At 39.0% G+C, this 25,188-nt stretch overlaps 1 protein-coding gene across 1 annotated transcript in view; it reads left to right on the top strand.

Annotated features, from left to right (window-relative positions):
- The window catches only part of LOC122790655 (exonuclease mut-7 homolog), a gene marked incomplete in the record, with an annotated part of 2,442,473 nt that overhangs the window by 1,403,824 nt on the left and 1,013,461 nt on the right, over positions 1 to 25,188 (top strand). The window contains 1 exon segment of the mRNA XM_044058180.1: positions 1,584 to 1,747. Coding sequence (XP_043914115.1) covers positions 1,584 to 1,747 — 164 coding nt within the window.

Genomic DNA, 25,188 nt, shown 5'->3' with positions numbered 1-25,188 from the left:
GCAATCTAACGATTGGAAGGAGGTCGCAGGGTATTATGGGTAAGGGGAGGGGCTTGGAGCTCAGATGTCTAGCTTGGAAAGCTGCTGGCTCGGATCCATGTCGGATCCAATACCCACAGGTTGCTGACAAATGAAGTTACCTACTCAGATGGAACGTTATGGTGAGTACATAATGTCTCTTTTTTCCTTGATCTGCGGTGGTGGTGCTGCGGTAGCATTGTCGCCTCACAGTAAGACCCTGACCGGTTCGACTCTCAGCTAGAGTGTCTTCTGCGTGGAGATATGCGTGTATGGGCGTACCTTCGTTGAAGGTTGTGCGTTAGGGCTGGCAACTCAGCACGTAAAAATCAACTGCCAGTCATTAGCAGACCGGAGTTCCGCTGTGGCGACCCCTAACCTGGAAAAAGCCGAAAGACACAACAACAACATGTGAGATATTTATCCCCTTACTTTTAACTGAGATTTTTAGTACTGAATCTCGTATATCTTATGTCTGACCATCTTTGTGCTGTAGCTGTTACCTGTTAACTGTATTTTTTTTTCTTTCCTTGTGCTTAAACACAATGTGTTGAGTTTAGATTTGATAAGGTAAGTGTAACAGAGTGCATCAGGCCTAGTTTGAAATCCTATGGTATTTTATTAGTTTAGATGTTTGCATGTAGAGTTCTTTCTCTCACCCCAAATTGTATTGTAACAGTGCAAGTCCAATTTCTTACCCAGGTGATCAGTTTCACCCTGGCCTCATTATTAGTTAATTAACACTTTGTTGCATTGTGTTAAATATCTTGCTCAAGAACCAGATAAAGAACAATCGTTGTTGGTCCTTGTGTATTGTCCCCATCCAATAATCACTTCTGCTTTGTGTTATAGCTCTGTAAATGTGCCCTAGATAAGTTACTCAATAGCTGTGTGGCATGTAGCCATATTATAGTGAGACAGTTTACAAATTTGTTACTAATTCCTCCAGAGTTTTAGGTCTCTGCTTCAGAAATCTGAGGTGTATCTTTCCTTTGATTACAGTCGTCTTAAGGTGTGTGCCTTCAATTTGAACAATATTTTGTCAGGATTTTCCTGTTGTCTTTATTAAATAAATTAAAAGAATATCTAGCAGTACATTTGCTTTGTAATGTGAACATTTAAATTTAGTGAAGATAAACACTCCCTTAATTGAGTTTTGTCTTGTTTGCTTATTGATTGTATTATTTCATTGTATGTTATGGCTTTTCTTTGTTGTACCTGTTTTCAGTGGCTCTGACAGAGGACATATCAACTGTGCTTGTCTGTGGAGTCAGTGGGTAATCTGGACAGCTGAGCTCAATACTTGGGTGTCATTTTTCATCTCCTCAGGACAATGGAGCCCATCTGTAAAGTCAGCACATAATTTTCAGTGTCATCTATGCATTTCTAGTTTTGTATTAGCAGGCTCTGCTGTTGCATAAAACTTGATAGTGACCATCTTTATGTGCACTTTGTGGTGCATTGCATGTGACCAGTGATGATTGCTTAGTGAAAATTACTTTTCAGATACTAATTTTACCCTGTTTGTACAACTTTGCTCTGATAATGGGTTTCTTGTCTTTCAGCACACAGTTGGTCAGAACCGCTGGCTACAGGACCAACTGGTAAATCAGCTGGTGAGGTATGACCTTAGAACCGCTGCCCGATGGGCTTACCACTACAAACTCCCACTGGACACTTTACCCTATGAAGTAGCTGTCAAGATTCAAGAAATGCAGCTGAATGATTGGTAATGTATTATGCTCTTATTTCAGTATTTGTACTCTAGTCTAACTTAAAGTGTAGCACATTTTGTGGGACAGTAATCTATAGCAATCTCCAGGCAAGGTAAAAATGGGAGCAGGGATTCATAAATATGACTTTGAAATGGGTTTGATTATGACTTCCTTCCATTTGCTGGGACATTACAGAAACAGAGATTGTAAATTTATTTATTTGCATTGGTTAACAGGGATAGTCAAATTGATCTAAGAATAGCCCCTTTTCATTCGAGTCTGGGGTGAAAAACTCCACAAATGTATGACAGTAGGGCAAGGGTTGCGGTTAGCACACATGAGTAAGGTGGTATGAGGAGAACAGGGAGCAATCTTCTAGAAAGAGCCCCAGGTGTTTGAATGAAGTGGTGGATTCTGGGAAGTTTTGTTGATAGGTAAGAATGATGAAGCTGTCTGGGATGGATTTAAGTCTCTGTGTGTTACAAGACAGTATGATGACTTTGTTTTCCTTGGATTTAGAAGCAATTGCCTGGTGTATAGCTAGCCAGCGAAGGAAAGGAGGTTTTGTTGAAGGGTGCTCTTTTATTTTGAAATTATTAATGTGCTTTGTAAATGACCATGAATGGCCATGACCTCACCCCCAACAAATCTCCTCTAGAAATTGCTACCCTACTCAACAAGCACTTTGACACTATCCAAAACCTCCCTCCCTCCCTCTAACACTAACATTTCAACTACCACTACCTCCATCACCCCCCCCACAACCAGAATCTTTTCTCATTTACACCTGTGTCAAATTCTTACATTAAATTTCTTCTAAAACTTAAACCATGTTCTCCCTCTACCGATAACCTACCTCCAATATTCTTCAAACTTGCTGCTGAATATATGGCCTATCCCATATCCATTCTCATTAATAGATCTGTACAAGAAGCTATAGTTCCTGCTATCTGGAAATCCTCCTTTGATATCCCACTACATAAGGGTGGCAACTCTACTGATCCATCTAACTATCATCCCATTGCTATTCTTTCTCCCCTCTCTAAGATATTCGAGAAATGCATTCACTCACAACTTCTCAACCACCTCCTCCAACACAACCTTCTCACTCCCACACAGCATGGGTTCCATCCCTACCACAGCACATCCACTGCCCTCCTATCTTTCACTCATACCATAACCAAAGCCCTTGATAACAATCAACTGATATCCTGCCTTTTCCTTGACCTTTCCAAAGCCTTCGATACAGTCTCACACTCTATCCTCCTTACTCAGCTATCTAACCTCAACCTGTTTTCTACCTCCCTTGCCAGGTTCTCCAGCTGTCTCTCTAGTAGGCAGCTCTGTCAAATGGCTCTCCTCCTGCTCTCCCTATATATCTGTTACAACTGGTGTTCCACAAGGCTCAATCTTGGGTCCCCTTCTATTTAACATCTTTACTAATGAACTCTTCACTTTTTGCAGACAATCTTCTCTTATACAATATGCAGATGACTCTACACTCATCTCCATCTCCAGTAGTATTACATAATATACAGATGACTCTACACTCGTCTCCATCTCCAGTAGTATTACATAATATGCAGATGACTCTACACTCTTCTCCATCTCCAGTAGTATTACATAATATACAGATGACTCTGCACTCATCTCCATCTCCAGTAGTATTACATAATATGCAGATGACTCCACACTCAACTCCATCTCCAGTAGTATTACATAATATGCAGATGACTCTACACTCATCTCCATCTCCAGTAGTATTACATAATATGCAGATGACTCTACACTCATCTCCATCTCCAGTAGTATTACATAATATGCAGATGACTCTACACTGTCTCCATCTCCAGTAGTATTACATAATATGCAGATGACTCTACACTCGTCTCCATCTCCAGTAGTATTACATAATATGCAGATGACTCTACACTAGTCTCCATCTCCAGTAGTATTACATAATATGCAGATGACTCTACACTCGTCTCCATCTCCAGTAGTATTACATAATATGCAGATGACTCTACACTCGTCTCCATCTCCAGTAGTATTACATAATATGCAGATGACTCTACACTCATCTCCATCTCCAGTAGTATTACATAATATGCAGATGACTCTACACTTGTCTCCATCTCCAGTAGTCCAAACCAAAAAATCAAAAAGTAGAAACGGAGAAACGGAAAATATGAAATTTTCTGGCCAAAGTTTATTCCAAAACACGATGCACTTAATGAAAATAATCTCGCTGTACAGGTTCTATATTGAAATATAAAACATTAACGCTATTAACCACTTGCGTTTTCGTCTGATATATATATATAAATATATATATATATATATATATATATATCTATACATATATATATCTATATATATATAGATATATATATATATATATATATATGTATATATATATATATATATATATATCTGTGTGTGTGTGTGTGTATATATATATATATATATATATATATATTTATATTTATATGTGTGTGTGTGTGTGTATGCATGTGTTTACATGTCTTGTAATCTGGCGTGTGTGTGTGTGTTATGAATTACTATTAGCTTTATTCCATCTGGAAATTAATACATTCTGTGTATTTAAAATGTCTTGTGCTGAATTGTAGTGTGTGTGTGTGTGTGTGTGTGTGTGTGTGTGTGTGTGTGTGTGTGTGTGTGTGTGTGTAGAGGCACACACACACAGTCTGGCAGCAGAATGATGGTCAGATGACTCAGTTTTCTGATAGTGGTGACATGAGAAGCAAAAGGACAGTTTTGTTCAACTTGTATTTAGTGAATGTTTCATTACAGCTGTGTTACTGAATGTTCTCCTGCATATATTAACTTTCTAGTTCTGCCTAGAAAAAACATCTTGTGTTCTTATCTGTTACACTAAGCCATTTAAAACCTGTGAGAGCCCAGAATATGACTAGTACACTAACATAAAGATTTTATAAAATAAGCTCTCAAATGCGAATGAGGAAATTAGTAAACATATCAAACAATTAAAAGACCCTAAAGGTCCCTACTCAGTGAGATCACAGGCCTCGTGTCCATGAGTTACAAAAAGAGGGTAGAAGCTCTTTCCATTTATTCAGTGACTTACAGAATTTTGACCTCTCTGTCTTGATTACCTCATTATTTGAAACCTGATTGCCTTGGATCTGCTATTTCTTTGCTTACGCAATATCTTCTCCAACTAAAGTCCCTGATATTCATTAGCCAATAAGTAAAACATGGTGGAGGCATTAGTTTATACTAGTAACCACAGGAAATGTAAATAATACAAATGCCAAAACTCCATAGTAGTACAGAAAAGAAAGCCAGTAAAGGTCCATACACCTATAGGCAAAGACAAAGCCAAGCCGCACCAATATGATATAAAGTTTAATACAAAATATCCACACCAAACAGCCACTTTTGTTTCACCCACGGAAACTTCATCAGAGTGGTGTATTGTCACAAACAAACCGTTAAAATAATCAAAACCTGAATGTGAGTGGCTGTAAGTTAATTACACATTTGAAAATGTAAAGAAACGTCACAAAAACTTGTATACTCTTGTTTAACATATATACACTTGCACACACTTGCACACACATGCAGAACACAATTTGGTTCATAGGTTTATACTAGGCTATCTGCCCTAAGGCATTTATAAGCCTAGCCCAAAGTTTTGTGGTTTACGCCACCCCTTATATAAAAAAATACTGTGCCCATTAGTTTGTTGTGCCTCTGTCCAGCAGTGACACAGAGATGATTCCCGGGGTAAACCTACGATCTCCCATCCACAGGTCAAGATTTCTCTTGAACAGAGCCAGCGAGGTGCTCTGCCTCACATGGACCGGGATTTTATTCCACAGCATAGGGAGTCTCTGAGTGATAAATCTATCCCTCCAGCACGTCCTATTTATATCCGTGCTAAGGTTTAAGTCGCTTGCTCGAGTGGTTTTGGTGGATTTGGATTTTTTGAGGTAGAGCATGTCCATTAATTCCGGGTTGGACATGGCCTTGTATGTCAGGCGCATGTCACCTCTGAGCAGACAATATGCGACTGAATAGAGCTGGAGTTTCTTCAATCTGGCAGCATATGACAGATTTTGGATTCCCTTTATCCTTTTGGTGAGGAACATTTGGGGTCTCTCCAATTGCTGCAGATGTCGGGTGAGATACATCCCGAATGGGGCATTGTACTCGATCATTGGTCTGATAAGTGAAGAGTACAGGGGAACAATGACCTCACTAGATCTGGATGCGAATCCCTTCATGATCAGGTGGGCAATGTAGAAGGTCTTTCTAACCACTTTAGCAACGTGAGTGTCAAAAGAAAGGCCACTGTCAACCTGGGTCCCCAGGTCCCTGATAACCTCTTCTGTGCTTAGTGGATTGCCACCTATATGGTAGCTTGGGGTTACCTTGTTTTTCCCGAAGGGTATGACTATACATTTTTTGGCGTTTAACCTCAGGCCATGGCTCTGGCACCAGCTATCTGTTTCCGTGAGTCCCATCTGAAGGATATCCGTGTCCGATGCACTTTCCACTATGGCGCCCAGTTTGCATTCGTCTGCAAACTTTGTCAGCCAAAGTCCTCCCATGTTGGCCTGTACTTCTGAGAAGTAGATGCCGAACAATAGGGGGCCAAGGACTGAGCCCTGTGGGACACCACTTGTGACCGGCTTGGAGTCTGACATAGCGCCAGCAACTCTAACCCTGTGGGTTCTGTCCTTAAGCCAGTTTGCAACCCATCTTGTGACATATGGGTTTACATTTAAGCTGGTAAGTTTTTCTACAATACCCGAGTGGGGTATTGTGTCGAAAGCCTTTGCAAGGTCAAGGTAGGCTGTATGGACTGCCTTTCCCTCATCACTGGCCTTGGTGACTGTTTTGAAGAAGTCGACCAAGTTCAAAAGGCATGATCTGCCCTTGACGAAGCCAAACTGGGTCGGGTCCAATGTCTGCAAGTCCCCTATATCTTTGTTTATGAGCTAGATTATGATCCTCTCCATAGCTTTGCAGACTAGACTTGTTAAGCTTATGGGGCGGTAATTACCAGGGTCCGTAGAGGCACCGCCTTGGTGGAGTGGGACCACAGTTGCCGTACGCCACTCCTTGGGCACTTATCCTGTGGTAAGGCTGAGATTAAACAGCTGCCTTATGTGCGGGCTTAATTCCTCATTTAGCTCGTGTAGCACACAGCTGGGGACACCATCCGGTCCCATTGATGCTGTGTTTTTAGCTTTAGAGAGAGCAGCTTTCACCTGCGCATTTGAGATGTCTGGGAGGCTACACTCTGCTGGGATAGTTATCTCTCCTTTGGGGGGGGGGGGTGAAGTTTGCACTGAACCTGTCTGCCAGTATGTTGGCAATGTCTGTGGGTTCAGTGATTTTTGTATCATTTTGGACTAATTCTGAGCATATCTGGGAGTTTCCACCCAGGTTCCTAACATAGCTGAAAAAGGCCTTATGATTGTCCTTTGAATCCATGGCAATTTTTCTCTCAAAATTGGCTTTAGTTGATTTTATGAGTGCTCGTATTTTTTTACTAATAATGATCAGGGGTGACTTCCCTTTTATGGATTTTGTTCTATCATGTAATAGCTTTCTCCTCTTATTGTAAAGTTTGTTAATGGCTGGGGTCCACCAGACCGGACGTTTGCTCTTTGTGGAAAGAGTCTTGGTTTTATTTGGGATTGCCTGATCCATGCAGTCCTGGAGGTGTTCATAGAAGGCATTTGTAAGGGCTTCCGCAGCTTGGGTTGTGGTTTCCAGGGGCCTTGAAGGATACCACACCAGTCTTGAGTAGTGTGAAGTTTGCTTTAGAGAAGTTCTTCACTGTGGTCTTTTTTGTTTGGGGTGGGGCGGATGTGGATTTCCAGTGAGATTAGTTTACGATCAGATCTCACCAATGAGGGATATACTTCCGGTGTGGAGCATTTTGTCCCCATGTTTGTGATAATGAGATCTAGTATATTTTCTCCTCTCGTGGGAACAGTGACTAGCTGTTCCATGGCATTTGAATTTATGAACTCCAGGAACCGTTGGGCTAGAAAGTTAGGGCTTGAGTAATGTTCCCAGTCTATATTCGGGTAGTTGAAGTCACGCAATATGATGGTGTTTGGAGATACATTTATACCCTCCAGTGTCTTCAGGAAGGCTGTGTGGGGTTCCTGAGTTTGAGAGGGTGGCCTGTAGCATGCTACAATTTGTAGAGCAGTTTTGCCTATGGTTAGTTGCACCTGGATGGTTTCCGAAGCTTCGTGCGTTGCCACCAACCTGGAGGTGTGGGTATCCTTTATGAATATGGATACACCCGCTCCTTTTGTGGTGTGGTCTGGGTTTTGGGGCCGGAACGCATGATATGAGGTAAAACCTAATAGTGCCGGGGTGCTCTCAGGAGCCTTGAACCAGGTTTCAGTTACAGCACAGACATCGATGTTCTCCATACTGAGAAGGGCCTCGAGTGCGTGCATTTTGAGATTTAGACTTCTGGCATTGAGCAGCATTACCCTCAGTTTCTTCCCATTTTGTTTTCTAGGGTGGTAGGTTTAGAATTTGAGCCTTGCCTAAAAAGGCACTATGGGGTGGCAAGAGCCTTAGCCAATATCCGGAATCCCAGGGTGACAGGTGCAAGCCGTCCCTTGCGAAGCAGCGTGGCTTGTCAAGTATGTCATCCCAGGCAGACAGACACTGGATCCCCTTTGAATGACACCAGACATTAAGCCAGTTGTTAAAGCTGATCATCTTGTCTCTATATTGTGGCATCATTCTTGGTGAAGGAAGGATACTGCTCAGGGTCAGGGTCATACCTGCCTGGGCTACATAATCAGAGAGCTCCTCTGCTCTTTTCATGTAGTCCAGGGAGGTACGTCTCAGGTCGTTCACACCAGCATGGACAATGACTGTGTCATATTTGTACTTGCCGTGGAGTGACCCGAGTGCTTGTGTTATGTGGCGGATTCTAGCGCCCGATAGGCAGCTTACTGTGACCCTCTCCTTGTTCAGCCTGGTGAGTGGGACGTCAGTGTGTCTGACTATGGAGTCACCTATGACAAGTATGTTTGGTGTTGTATTTGGCCTTAAGGGCTGTGACTGCTTTGCACACTGATTTTGTGGTTTATGTGTTGCTTGTGGGGTGTCTTGAGGTAGCAGTTGTTTGGGTGTCTGCTTTGGAGGCCTCTGCTGTTTAGGTAAATTTTTACTCAGAGCCTCCGAGTATGTCTTTGTGTGTTTGTGTTTGATTCAGTGGTGTGGTAGCATTATGTGAGGCTGGTTTTGTGGTGTGTGTAGTTGCCTTCTCCTCCTGTCTGGTCTTGCCTGTCCTGAGTTGAGAGAGCTCAGCCTCCAGTTTGGTTAAATAGCTGCATCTCTCGCAAGTATTTGTGTTATGTGGGAGGAGGAGAGGGTTGTCTGTGTACATGAGGCAATTGTAACATTGCCTCAATATTCCCAGATTCACCAACTGGGCAGGAGAGGACGCTAGCATCTGGCCCTTCGACATGCTAGAAAAATTAAGAAGTTAGGTATGAGACTGAATAAGAGAGGACTTAGTAAGGAAGTGGGTACTCCTGGGGGGGTTTCGCAAGTGAGGGACTTTGTATAATATAGAAGTGACAAGTGCTGAGCTTTTTTTTTTTTTTTTTTTTTGAGAAAAAAAAAAAACTTTTAGGAACAAGTGCTGCGCTTTTTTAGTCAAGGGATATACTGTTTAGGTTACTAGTAGAGCAGTTCTAAGGGAAAAAATGAAGAACAGACTTTATGGAGCCAGAAAAAGTTAAACCGGCGCTGCTCTAGGGGCAACTCCACGCTAAAGCGTGCTTTATAGCAGGGGGCTGGAAAAGGCAGGAAATGACCCAAAATGGCCACTGAACTACAAGTTACTGTCTTAAACCACTCCTCTGAGGGCAAACAGGCAGCTCAGTACTCCCCACTCCCACTGGTGAGTAAAGAAACTTCCCCCTGACCAAACAAAGAAAATGGAGAAGTACAGGAACCAAGACAAAGCCCAGGGATCAGCAAAATCTGATCACTGGAACAAACTAGCCAGGAAAGTTAGGAGAACAAGAATATTTTTTTGTTTTTTTTTCAAGTTTTTTTCACAGGCAGAACAGAAAACACAATAAATTTTTTGCTTTTCGATTAAATGCTATCAAAAGCTAGTACACTTGAGTGTATTAGCCTGTAGTTTAACATTTAAGCAATATACTCTTGTTTAACATATATACACATGCACACACATGCAGAACACAATTTGGTAAAGATATTTGCAAGTAATTGCAAAATATGTACACAAATATTTACAAAAGTGTATAGAATCTCCTAAACATGACAACAAAAATGTTCTAAAATGTTTGCTTTCAGTTTCAAGGCAGGAACTATAGAAAGGTGGTCATTTAAACCAGGGTTTACACAGGCCTCAAAGAACATTTGCCATATCATCTCTTGATATTCCAACCTGGTTTCCCAATCACCACCTCTTTTTGGAATCTGAACTTGCTGTATCACCCAGAATTTGAATTTGGCTGAGGGACAAACTAAACGACATCTACTCAGGGCATTGGTGTCTTTGCCACTGTTTAGATCATATAAGTGCTCATATATTCTCTGTCTAAGACATCTCTCAGTCTTGCCTATATATAGAGTGCGTAACAGATGGTACAATGTGCCATGTATACTATTGTTTTAGAGGCACTATTGTGGTGTCCATCAGTAGAAATAAACTTATCCAAGCATGGTAAAAATAACTCACTGTTATTGGCCACCATCACGAGTTAATAACTTTACATCGGACTTTCAGATGTGGCAGTTGTGCACAGTGTTGGATGGTGGTGGTATGTTATGGTATTGCAACACGCAGTTGGCAGCCACACTGGAAACACAAAGGGAAGGGGAACAAGAAGAAATGGAATTAGGTCATAGTAGTATGCCTGTTAGTTCAGGTTGTAACACCATTACGAATAACAATGGTTATGTGTATTAACAACTTTCATGTTTTTAATTGTGCTGTTTTAGATTTTGAAGAGTCTCATTTCAAGTTATTTCAAAAGGGCTTTACCTTTGTCCCTGCTAGAAAAGGGAAATTGACTGAGACTTTACTTGACACCAAGCTATTCATTAGGAATTTAAATTTGTAAGAACTTTACAAAGACCATGATATTTCACCTCCCTTTCCGACCCTGGATACTAAGACTGTGGTTTCTAGGAAGAGTACGTTTAAACCACCCCTGCACCCAGTCTTGTCCAATTTTGATGTTTTACTTGAGAATGAGTTGAAACATTTTTTCAGATCTAAAATATAGTCGTGACAACTTAAGTCAGGAAGAAAGGGCTTTTTTATATATGTTAAGTCAAAACAAGGAGCTAAGGATTATGAAGCCAGACAAAGGGGTGGTGGTAATGACGCATTGGAGCTATATGGGGAAAATGTTAGATATCTTGACCGAAGAAGGCAGATAATTTCAGGTCTCTAGGAATGAGATTGAAATAGCGTACAAAAAGATATTTTGGAAGATAATCTCTTGCAAGGTATGATTGGTACAAAATTATACAATTTCCTATGGGTAAAAAGACCGGTTATCACAGGAATCTTTGGAATCCCTAAGGATCATAAAGACTTGCAGAACCCCCCACTGACGCCAGTTGTAGCATCAGCTGGCTCAAAAACACACCCTTTGGTCATGTTTATTGGCTCCAAGCTAAAGCCATTTTATGGACTATATCATCACATCTTAATGGATTCTTGGAATTTCCTGACTAAGTTAGGGCAGGTTCCCAGTGATGCCAACTATAGTTTCATGACCATAGATGTTAAAGATATTTTCTCAGTTATAACCCACCAAACAGGTTTAACCTGGTTTAAGTTTTGACTGAGTTGCATTTTTTGAATGCCAACGACTTTAGGCTGATTTTGGAAAACATGGAACTTATTTTGGACAACAATTTTATGTATTTTCAGGGTGAATATTACAAACAACTGGATGGTGTAGCAGTGGGTGCAGCATGCGCCCCAATTTTTGCTAATTTGGTACTCCTTTATTGGGAGACATATTTTGTATTTACCAGTGATTTTTTTCAAAAAATATTCATGCCTATTACCGTTATTTGGACGACATTTTTGTGTTGTGGGATGGTACATCTGAGTCAACAACAATATTTATGCAATTTACATTCCACTACCAGTTTCCTGTCCTTTACCAGTTCAGTTGATACTGAGTCTATTGCATATCTAGATGTACTTATTTCTAAAGATACAGAAAATAGTGAATGTGTCTCAAATACTTAGCAAAGAATACTGTTCACATTTTACTTAAGACTTCAAGAGTCTACCCCCAAAAAAGAATATCGTGAATGGTGAGGGCAGCCCAGATGACTTCTAATGAATGGGTTCTGAGTAGGGAATTAGAATTTATTGAGAGCTTATTTTTGGCTCAAGATTATCCCAAACTTCTTATTAATAACATTAAAAGGAAATTATGTCTGGTTTTGGAGTTAAATATTAGCCCTTGATTAGAGGTAAGCATATTGCCAACAACGATATTACTGCTATGACAGCTGACATTCAGGAGACCTTGGAAATAGGGGTAACACAAGATGTTTATCCTTTAGGTAAAGGAATCTCTGGTACCAAGGACATGTACTATGTGTTAGGGTATAAGCAAGATACTTTGCGAATCAAATAAATTATTCTTAAGTTTTGGAATATGTTTGCCATGAGCTTTGTTGTGATGTTTAGGAGATTCTATGCACTTTTGTAAATAATATTTGTGTACATATTTTGCTAATATTTGTAAATATTTTTCCAAATTGTGTTGTGCGTGTCTGTGTGTATATATGTTAAACAAGAGTATCCAAGTTTCTGTGATGTTTCTTTAAATTTTCAAACATTTAGATAACTTATAGCCACTCACATTCAAGTTTTGATTATTTTAAGTTTGTTTGTGACAATGCACCATTCTAATGAAGTTTCCGTGGGTTATATTTTGTATTAAACCTTATACCATATGGGTTTGGTTTGGCTTTGTCTTTGCCTACAGGTGTATGGACCTTTACTGGCTTTCATTTCTGCACTGCTGTGGAGATTTGGCATTGGTTTATAACACACCACCTCGCAAACCTCTGGAATAAAATATCCCTGCATCTTAAACAGTGTGATTTACTATCTTCCTTTAAACTTAAACTAGGTGACTGTATGGGTAGCCGCAAAGTTAGTCCAGGATTGACTGGTGCGATTCTCCCGGAGAAAGGAGATGCTGCCTAAGGGAGGGTACTTGTAAGATGAGAATAGTCAGTATGACCCAGCGGTCTTGGAATATCTGTGTGGTATCTCTAATACCTTTATCGGATCTGTAGTTAGTTTTTCTTGTCATAGTTTCCCTAAGTTTAAACATGACCTTTTCTACTTTTTTTCTGCCAAAGTCCTTTGTGTGTTGAGTTTTTTTTTTTTTTTTTGCCTGGAGTTATCAAAAAAATACTTGCTTAACAGCAACCCTTCTAAACTCATGCTCCCTTATTTTTCATTTAGCACTCACCAACTGCTATTCTTCTTCTGTGAAATTCACTTTCTCCTGCAGAACTTCAAATTTTGACAAGTCATATTTTATGATATTTTTAAATTGCATTTTCATTTTATCTCACTCCCAAGTATAACCCTTCTGAAGTGTTTATCTTCCCTAATAACTTTTGAATCTTGTCACTAAAAAAAAATACATTGCCAACAAAGTTCAGGTAAACAGACATTTAACTCATTAAAACTTATTTTGTGTGGAATGTCCTATGTCTAGAAATGTGCACACATCTTATAACATGAAAAATAACCAGAGATCCTGTAGCGGTAGTAAAGATATTTCAGAAGTGGGAAATTAAGAAAAAGCACAAATGGAAATATTTATGAAGACTTAAATAAGCCAAGGTTAGAAGTGGATGAGGTTCAACAACTAACAGTTAAGATAGGAGATGATGCAGGAAAGTTTCCAGGAATTGGTATTTCGGTGGAATTTCAGAAGCTAGGAAGGAAGAAAGTGATACAGATCTGGAAGGTCTTGTTTAACAGTATTTTAAAAGGAAGGGGAGGCACCTACATCCTGGAGAATACTTTGGTGGCTGTAATACCTAAAGAAACTTAAGGCCGATCTGATCCAGTTTCTTAGAGGCCCATTTCAATTTCATGTCATAATTATAAAGTGTTTGTCTATAATGGCCAAAAGAATGGCAGAGGTGATGCCAAAAACTGATAGATATGGACTGATGTGGTTTTGTGGAGAAGATGCAAAAATTTGACAACATGAATAGAACAGTGATGATCTAGAGGGAAGCAGAGTCTAAGAAAAATACCTCTATAATTGGTGGGTCTTAATGTGGAGAAAACATTCAACAGAGTAAGCTGGAATTTTGCATTTTCTGATCCAATAAGAACAAGGTTAATTAGAAGGATAGTTGAGGGATCAGAGACAAAAACCTAAGTAGGAAGATTCCTTTCTGTTAAGTTGTGCTTCAACAGAGAAACCAGGCATGGGTGTTCTCTTTCCTGTTTCATATTTACGTTATATTTAGAACGATTGGCAAAGAAAATAAGGGACTCAAAAATTCAAGGATATCATTGGTATGGTGTTCCAGAAAAGTTGAATTTATTTGCAGATGATATTATTTTGTACCTGATGGAACCAGAAAAGGGCATCTCAATGTTGTGGAACATTCTGAGACCGTTCTGGTTTTTTTTGGGGGGGGGGGATAAAACTCACAAAGATAAAACAAAGGCTATAACTATAAACTTTGTATCCACAAATTAATTGATTCAGCAATACCAGTATTTATGGAGACGTGCTAAAAGTATTTAGGAATATGGATTACTAAGGATTCTGTTGTGGCAGCTAAGGATATGTGGAAAGAGACTAGAAACAAAACATAATACAAAAACTGAGAAACAAAGCTCTTGCCTGTGCATATGGATAGCAAGATACAGGCATTAAAATATTTTAGTCCCTTTAGTTTTATTCACAAGTCAGGTATCAACCACAGAAGAAGTTGTAGATGGTAATAATAAAGAGTTTAAGGATTCTGTTTGGGAGGGGAAGAGGGCAAGAGTCAAGGAGGATAAGGTGATCCTCCCAACAGAACAAGGAAATTTAGGATTACATGATTTGAAGGGATATTTTAGAGCTGCACAGTCAAGGCTCTTATACATAACACGAGCAGAAAGCTACAGTTCAAAGGGGAAAGGGATGATGATGATGAAGCAGGTGATAATTCAAGAATTAAGGAAAAAATGAGATTTTGGATGCAGATCCTTAAGGAGAATAACAGTCATACAGAATATTATACAGGTGTGCACCGCTTAGTGTCCTTCTGCACAAAGTCTATCCACATTTACGTCCATACTGTACTAAGCAGATGTAAATGCAATTGGCCATTATACAGATGGACGTTAAAAGAAGTACAATACAAAGTACAGGGTGTTCACTTAACATCCGTGACGCTAAACATTCTGTGAGATAAAACCTTTCACAGATGTTAAGCAGTGCATACCTGTCTTGGTAAAGTAGCAGAATGTATACTGAGAACCAAGTCAACAGAAGAATGGAGAGAGAAGATTCTGCTGATAGGCATTAATGCAATTACAACTACAGAGAATAAACAAGATGGGAGCAGAATTTACTGGATGAAACTGACAAAGGAAGCAAGGTATTGGGAACAAATAATTAGAGAAGGAAAATGGGAGGAGACCAAGAAGATACTTGGATTGCAGGCTAGTGATTGCCCTCCCCATCATACTTAGATTCCAGGATAGTGATTGCCGTCCATATCAGGGATTACACTATAGACAAAGAGAAGTACTGGCTGTGTTTCTAATTGAATCTAGAACAGAAGCTGCTGTTAAATGGGTAATTAGTAGGCTGTATAAAATATTGCACTAACTATAGGAATCAATCAGAAGAGGTCAGAAAGACTGGGAAGAGAGATTAGATGTACAATTAACAAAGAAACAATGGAAGGTTTTATATATATGCCTCTCAAATGTAAAACAAAATCTAGAAGATTTCTTTTTTTTTGCCTTGAGGCGTTTACATAGATACTTTTATACCCCAAGCAGACTCTGAAGAATTTTTCTAGAGGTAGACAGCAAATATTGCAGGTGTGATGAGAGGAAAGTTAACTGGGAACATATGTTTTGGGAATATAATGAGTCGGCAGCCTTTAAAATTTCCTACAGAGTACTCTGTCATATATACTGGGTCTGCAAATGATTGTAACGAAGGAAGTTATTTGAGCTGGGATACAGGATATAAATTTCCTAGACATAGTAAGGCCTTGTTAAGTTTAATTTTGGTGGCTGGCAAAAAAACATTTACTAAAAAATGGAAATCAAAATCTAAACCAACTATACTTGAAATGGTCAATTATTTATTTAGTTAGTTACATTTGTTTACTGGGAAATTCCAACTGGACACGGGTCCTTTTTAGTGGAGGCCCGGGGAGAAAAGCTCCACAGAACAAGAAATGAGCAGCAGAGTACATGAAGAACAATTAAATATACATACAATAGCAAATACTATATACTGCAGGAAACATTAGATATACATACAATATGAAACATAGTAATGAACAGATATACCAATATTTAGCTAGAGGCCAGGATTTAAAGGTAGGATGTATATGCAGATAGTACTAAGCTCAAACGGATACTGTTCTAAACTCATAAACCTAAATCTTGTATACAAATATTGCAATAAACTTAAACGGATGTAAAGCACATGCTCCACACAAAGGTGAAACAAGCTAGAAGGGCTAATGGGATGGAAGGGGAAGACAGAGGCGTAAGTGTGGAGACTGAGTGAGTAATATATGTGGTAGTGAGAGGAAGCTAGGTGTAAGTCAGTTGGATATGTATTTGGAGTTGAGATGAAGTGAAGTAGTTAAGTATGTTATTACAGGTCTGAGAGATTGAGTGAGGAGGGGAGGGGAGGGGATGGTAAAGCGTGATCCAGAGCCTGCAGAGGAAGGAATGCAATGATCAGACTGTGTGAGGCAGGGTAGCTCGGAGAAGAGAGAGGAAGGGGAGGTAAAAAGGAGGGTTACTAATCTGGATTGATGCATGAGCATAACCAAAGACTTTTTAAGTGAGTCTTTAATGCAGTCTAAAGTGATTGCAAGAAGGTAGTGGTTATAGAGGGGGGGGGGGAGATTGTTCTGTAATCTGGATATGACACAGGAGAATAGTATTTCTCCCCCTGAGTTCTTGGGTTTGGTTATGAGAAGTAGACTTTTGCTGCTGGCATGTAGTGGTCTAGTGGAGCAGTAGGGCTGGATAAGGTTTTGAAGGGATGGGACTTTGAGGATAGTTTACTAACTTGTGGGCGAGAGAGTTGATTCAGGTGAATAAGTTGAGGGGAATTCAAGCCACTCAAGTTCTCTTAAGTGAGATACAGTGGTGGCTGCGATAAGATACACCAGTGGCAAACTTAGAAATTTTATTGTAGCAGGCCTCAAGCTTGTTCAGGTCTCTTTGTCTAAGGTAGGTAAGTATAGGAGAGGTGTAGAGTAAATTAGAGATTAGGTGGGAATTGGCAGCAGAAATTCTGGCTGTCTTGGTAAGGAATTTTGTTTCTGTACAATGCACATAGTTTTTTTGTGAACCTTTTTATGGTAAGAGATATGTGAGTGTCAAATCGGAGATTGTTATGAAGGTTTAAGACAATCTCAATACACGCAATATTATGAGAGAAAGTAACAGAAATGGGATCTTTAGAAAGGGCAGGAGTAAGTTGCATAGAAAAAAATGGAATTTGTGGGAACAATGCATGCAGAAAAGTATTTGGAGAAGGAATACGGGTTAAGACAAGGCATGAATTGAATAATGTATATAATGTTGCATAGGTTAACAAAATATGTGAGGCATAATGTTTGTAAATATGGACTTGTTAGTATGGTTTAATTACTTAATGTAAATTTTCTTGTGGCACAAGTGGTAATTCAATAAAGGTTTTTAAAAAAATATTTGCTGTGAGCACGTCATTACATTATGCAGCCAAAACTTTATTATTTAAGGCTGAAATTAAATGGGTATTGCTATTGTGGTGCACGTCACCCCCAACTATGTAATGGATGTACTTTGTTATAGCAGCATCCATACAATGCATCAGTGTGCTGCTGACACCATTTCAAAGCAAGTCTTGAATTTGACCCCCCCCCCCCGAGAGAGGCACTTGCTTAAGTTCTTAAACTTTATTTTGGGGGAGGGGCATTCCTCCACCCCCCCACCCCCACCCCATGTAAGTGTCTGTATTCCATTAACCCTGGCAACTCACTACTCTGCAACTCAGAAGTCATTGACTCCCATCTTGAAGTGGACTTCCCTGCACCATCTTTGACTAAATGACACTTAGCCCATTGCAGATTTTCACACAGCTGGCTGTCTCACAGATGAACTCCCATTGCAGCAGCTCTGTAGATCGCATAACCATCTTAAACTGCAGCTTTCTTTTGGGCATTTGTAAAATCTAGTTAATCTGCAGAGCTGGAGTTGTGTTTCATTATGTTATACACCATGTTAGGCCTTAACATGCTGGATGTTCTTAAAATATACTGCTTCTCTGCATGCACGCACGGACACACACACACAGGGTCTGACGCACTGCATGACATTACTTGTTGTAAAGGGCACTGAAGGTTTCATCTTAACCTTTAAGCCTCTGAACACAGAGGTCAACAAATTTTTAAATAAACTTATCCCAGACATCTGGTTTGTTGTTGTTTAATGGTTGTCTGCGGTCCCGGAGGTCTCAATTCATTTAAACTTTCCTTTACTTAAGGCATTTAAAGCATGCAGCCAGACAGCTTGCATTTACTGACCCCAAAGCATATTTGCATCTGGTTAAAAGTTTACTCATTTCCTATATTCCTCAACCTAAAGAAAATAAATATGACTCATTCTGAAGGTTTGTATAGAGCATGTGGTTCAGGAACTGAACTTTCTGAATTAGATTACTTATATTTATCAGATTTGAAGTGGAGGAGGGTTCTTTTTGTCATCACATTTCCTGTATCTAGTATGTTAATTGTTATGAGCAGATTGTTTATTTACAAGGTTATTTGAAAGTCATAACTAAATAGTCTAGATGTTATTGCTTACAGTTAAGCAGACTAGCACGTTGGAGGTGAAACAAGTTCTCTGTTTAGTTTAATCCAAACTTTAGTTCTTATATCCCAGAATACTTCAGGAAGAAAATAATGCTGATTCTTAAGTGATCAAAACATGCAATAAAGATAAAGTAGATTTTTCTGGACAATGGTAACGTATTGAAGGCGCACTGAGCACCCAGTGCTCACAGTCCAAGTTATTTCCCATCTTTTTCTGTCAGAATTCTTTCTTCACTGTTACCACAGGCGTAAGCAGTCATTCACTGTTTTTTTTTTTTTTTTTAAAAAAAAAAAAAAGCTTCCAAAGCCTATGAAGTGCCTGTATGTTGATAATTTTTTGGAACTAGTGAAGCATTGACAGTGTTGCACTTTAAGTTCATTATAGAACATTCCAAACTTCTGTACTTGATAACTGTCACTGACTGCCCCCATGTGAAGTGTAGGCTTTGTGTGCCATTTATGTTTTGAAAATAGAACCAGAAAAAGGACAGATGAGAGAGAATTGCTTGTTGGATTATCAAAAGTGTCACCGGTCTAAAGACAGTCAACCCAAGGCAGGCAATTAAAAAGGTTTAGATGTGCTGACCTAATGCCCCAGGTCTGGTTCATCTTCAGTCTGCTGGTCTCTCAATGACCTTTGCTCCATTTTTGCTTCCATGAGATTTAGACCCTTGGTTGCAGCCTGCCATTTGCATGATGTCAGGTAGTAGCTGTAATAGTGACAGAAGCAACATCCCCTGCACACTTCCTCTGACGCAATGTTGCTAATTTCCTTTTTCTTTTCTTCTCAGAAGGCTTGGGTCATGCTCCATTCATAGCAGATAGCAAGTGATTTTGTTTTTTGTGTGTGGGAAATTCAGATCCTAGTGGGCCACATTACATGTTTGCCCAAGCTCTCCAATGTGAAGGATGAAGCATTCCACCAGTTTTGCTTTATTTTTTTATTTTTTGAATTGGATAGTAACTGTAAGAAGTACATGCATCTCTTCATAGTTACCCAGTGAACTTTAGTATGTTTGGGTTGGTCAAATGTGCAGATTAAAAAAAATAAATAAACCCAGGCCCTTAAGATACCGTTTGTTAGTAGTTTATAGCATAACGCCTGTGTGCTGCATTACTAGGAAATGCATTAGGACTTATGGTCATGTCATCAATCCATGACTGAGTAATGCAAACATTTAAACATTTCATCTTGTGGTGGAAGCTAGCATGAGAATTACAGTGCTATGCAGCAGCTGTTAGTATCAATAGTGTCCCTTAACTCACTCACTCGTACTCAGTCCTACAGGTTCAAGACTACCTTCTTTTAATGGTCTAGTTTATGATCACTAGGCAAGTGAGAGGATTGAACAAACTCGGTTACAAAGAGATTGGAGACTCTTTCCCTTTGCTCAGTTGGCTATAGACTTTTAAAAGGTGACTTGATTCTTGTGTACATGTCTGTAAAAATGAGGCGTTTGCCAAATACTTATTTCAGAGGAGTGGTGCACTACAATACAGAGATCAAATGTTTCTCTGGCTGTTGCCTTTATTATTCCACACCATTCCCATACTTATATTCTGCATTAGTGGATTACCATACCTTCTCCTCGCATCTTAAACACTTCCTCCAACAACACATAAGGATTAATACCTTTAAATTAATTTGCAAATTGCACTATACAACATTTCATTTCATAGGATCATAAGAGATTACTAGACTATCGACCCGGAGGTCATTTTAAACCTAGCTGTTTCATCCCAGTGTAATACCATAGAAATGCTAGTCAGTACCCAAGATTGCATTTAGTGATGACTGCCCATGTCCAGAAGGGTTGTGGGCTCTATCCCTGGTAAGAATTCAAATGATTTTTTCTCTAATTTTGATTTGTATCCTGCAATGTGTATGTACACTGTTTAAAAACATTTATCCTTCTGGTATAAAACACTTTCTCACTTTCATGTTTCTGATAAATTTCATACAGTGTAAACCTTCTGTGCCTTTCATGTAGTACAGTCCAAGTCTCCTTAGTTTTTTTAAATATTATAACCATACCTCTTAACCTCTTATTGTAAAAAAAGCCAAAAATTATGGGCGGAGAAAAGACCAAAACAAAATAGGAAAAAATAAAAAAAAATAAAAACTTAGAAAGTTGCTAGAATAACAGGCTGTTAATTAGGGCGTATGCCACAACTATATAAGAGTAATACTTATTCCTAAACATTATAACCTGATGAAGCGCACTTGTTAGGTGCGTGAAAGCACTTGTTTTGTCTTTACAATAAAATTTGTTGCTGCTAATCCATCGTGGAGGCTTCAGTGATTTGTTGGATAATCTTGCTGTTCTTTTGCTGGTGCCTTGGATGGTCGTGCTGGGTTTGGTGCTAATATTCTTAGTTTTTCTGCTCTTGCTCCTGGCTAACCAACACGCGATGGAAACTCTGAATATAGAGTTGGATTATGTTCCGAAAAATGCTGGTGATGTTACAAATTGGAACGAGTTGTTCCATCAACGTGAAAACTCTCTATTGAACTATGATAACCAAGGTAATGTTCCTTCAGTGGTGAATACCTACAATGAAAACATGCAGGAATTTTATGGAGAATTAAGGAGCCTGGAGAACGACCTCTACAAACTACACAGGCTCATTTGGCAGAGGAAGCACCTGGAGGCGTGCTTGCACTTCAAGGTTATCCCGCGAGGCATGCGCGTCCTCTGCATGCCGAGCTATGGGGAGGCTCACCCAGAGCTCCTACGAAGATGGCAGCAATTAAACCTGGATCTCTGCAACAGTTATCTGAGGCTGCTCATTGATTACTTTCAACCGATAGAGAGTGAACTTATAAACAAAGTTGAAGGTGAGCATAAAAACATGATTGCAAAATACAAGAGTGAGCATTGTATGTCTAAGTTAAATAATATGTTAGCACAAGTAACATTTTATAGTAATAAACTGGAGCAAGTGAAATTAAAAAAGTTGAGACGAGACTGTAATGATTTTCAATCCGGCAATATTTTTTTATGGCCGAGATTTAATGAAACAGCAGTTTCAGGAGGAACCAACGAAACGAATAATGATATAGCTAATAGCTCCACCAGCACCACCAATGCTAACAACTTAGAGAATACTGTTTCCAACAGTGGCGTATCTGCTTCGCCACAATCTGAAGTGGATATTACCTTATCTACTTCTTCCTTACCCTGTAACCAGCAGGGTTTGAAATTTACAACAGCAGGGGCTAGACCGAAAGAAGGTATGTGTGTGCCGAACACTGCTCCCAAAGTGGCATCTACTTTAAACTCCCCGCTTCCATACAAGCATCGAGTACAGATGCGATCCACCAGCAGGGGAATGGGGAAGCGCAAGATGTCAGGCGACAACTGGGAGAACAGGAAGAAGAAACACTGAACACTTTATTTTTCAATATTTCATCTCGGACTCTAACTGAAACTGAATGCTCTGTGTTAAATAGGGGACTATCATTTATTCCCTCTCGAGGCAGCGAACTTTCGGACACGCTAATAATGCTTCGCAAATTTACTAGGAAAGTGGCCTTGAAACTTCTTTTTAAAGATTCCGAATACAATGAGCACATATTCAAAGCCACTACCCTTAAAAGGAAAAGTACTTTCACACCACCTCTACCTAGCTCTATTGAGTGTTTTTTACGAGCTTGTGAATTTGACTTTTATGCCTATTACAAGGAGAAAAGACATAAAAGACTTTTCTTCAATATGAATGAAATGCAGAGACACAGCTTGGACTCATTATGTAATGATGATGGTATAATATTCAGACCTGCAGATAAAGGGGGGGGGGTTGTAATAATGGATTCCAGTTTTTATAACAACTTGATGAATGAGATGTTGAATGACGATACTGCATATTCCTTAATAAGTAGATCTGAGGTCATGTTGATTATTAGGAATGTTCAAGATACAATTTACGATCTTCTAATGTCTAGATGCATTGACAAGCAGTTGTATGACTATTTGGATATTGGGGCCCCTTTAATTCCTATTATTAAGGGGTTGCCCAAAATACACAAAGGGATACATCCCCCACCAGTGCGGCCGATAGTATCTGGCCAGTCGTGGGTAACAGAGAATGCATCACAATATGTGCAGCTTAAACTATCTCCGTTGATAGAAATGGTACCTACAATTCTAAAAAATTCATTTAAACTGTTAGAAGATCTTGAAAATTCCCTTTGGCTTGAGAAAATAAGTTCTGACACTCTGATGGTTACTCTGGATATAAAGAACTTGTTTACGAGTATACCTAATGAATTTGGCATCGAGGCTGTTAGGAGTTGTTTAAATGAATATAACATTGTTAACCATAATGAGCAGTTCATTATTTGTACCTTACTAGAACTGATACTTAGTAACAACATCTTTATGTATCAAGATAAAATCTATAGACAAACATGGGGGGTAGCCATGGGCACCCCTTGTGCAAACGTCTATGCGAACATAGCAGTCTATCAATGGGAGAGGACCCATATTCTCAATAATGAGAATTTTGTTGCCAATGCTGTTTATTATAGGAGATTTGTAGATGATATTCTCCTATTTTGGAATGGCAATGTGGAATCCTTACATGATTTTGTTGAATACATGGAATCAACCACTTCCTTCCTCAGATTTACATATGAAGTCTCATCAGTTAGTGTCAACTATCTTGACGTAACTATAACAAAAAATGCTCTGAATAAGTTTACCACATCTCTATTTAGAAAACCGTGTTGGAAAAATGGCATACTCCACTATGAGAGTATGCATCCACGACACATCTTTCCCAACATTGTAAGAAATCAGATGGCTAGAATAACCAAGCTGTGCAACAATATTGAAGATAGTGAACGTCTTTTGAACTTCCAAGCAAAATGTTTTATGAATAGGGGTTATCCTACTCAATTGATTACGAGCTCTAAGGACAAAATTAGTTCGGTTTATAATACTCTTCCTAGGCAAGGTCCATATAGATACTCTAATAGATCTAATATAGGTAAAGTGCAATATGACATCAAATTTACCAATGATGTCAAATACATAAAAGAGATCATACATAAAAATTGGAAATTGCTTAATATGAATAAAGAACTGAAGAATGTGGTGGGTGAATACCCTAGCTTCAGATATAGTAATTGTTTAAATTTGAAAAGATTACTATGTAAAGAAAAAGTACTCCATACACCATTAGATATTAGGACTAAATTTAGGCAAGGAACCTTCCCCTGTAAGAAATGTTGTGTCTGCAAGTATATTACTGATGAGCAGCCATATGAAAATATAGAACTTGGTATTAGCTTCACACCGAATTTTTATGCCACATGTGACACTACAAATATAATTTATTTGGCCACATGTGAGGGCTGTGAAGCATATTATGTGGGTATGACAACACGTAGGCTCAGAGATCGAGCCTACAACCATATATATGACATACGGAAAATGAATATAAACAACGTTTTAGCTAGGCATTGTCAATCTTTTCCATCCCACATGTTTAAATTCAGGGTCTTGCAGATATTATACCCTAACAGGAGAGAAGGTAACACATTAGGTACTTTAGAGCTATATGAATTGAAATGGATATTAACACTCAGGGCGCATATAGAGCCAGGATTAAATACAGCCCTTAGTATCAGACCAGCGCTGTTATGAAAGACTATATTATGTTATTTAGGTTTGACATTAATTATAGAATCATGTTAGAAAAAAACAATGATTCATATTAGTGAGGGGTTTGGAAAGTATATACATTTTTACATAATTTTATAATTCATAAATCCATTTCATTGTATGTATATAATAGTCACTACATTTTTATATATCTTCTTTGCCTTCCCTTCTTTCCTTCATTTCCTTTCCCCCTTTTCCCTTCTTCCCCCCCCTCCCCTCCCTTCTCCCTTTCCCTCACACATACACCCTCCCCCCCTCCCCTCCTCCCTCCCCTTCTCTCCATTACCCTTTCCTTTTTTGTTATTGTCTTGTTTGTCTTATTGTTATACCCCCCTTTTTCTTCTTTTCTTTTTACCTTTACCTTTTTATCTCCCTTATTCCTGACTCACTTTTATCTTTCACGTCATTTCCTTTTCATTTCCCTGTCATTACTTGTTTTTATATACTGGCAGTTCCTAAACAATCGTAGCATGAACTGCCATCTAGAATTTATGAATCCACAAATGCAATATATTATGTCTTATTAAAGATATCTATATATAATTTCTTATATAGGAATAATAGGAATCGTAAATATGTATATAATATGAATCTAGTAGATTTTATTCATGCATAGATATTGTTGAATGGAAGGAAACCTTGTTGTATATACT

This window comes from Protopterus annectens, chromosome 16.part0, assembly GCF_019279795.1.
Source record: "Protopterus annectens isolate FY-2018-M chromosome 16.part0, PAN1.0, whole genome shotgun sequence".
NCBI classification, from domain to species: domain Eukaryota; kingdom Metazoa; phylum Chordata; order Ceratodontiformes; family Protopteridae; genus Protopterus; species Protopterus annectens.
The sequence above is the reverse complement of the archived record's forward strand: the minus strand, read 5'-3'. Positions and strand labels throughout refer to the sequence as shown.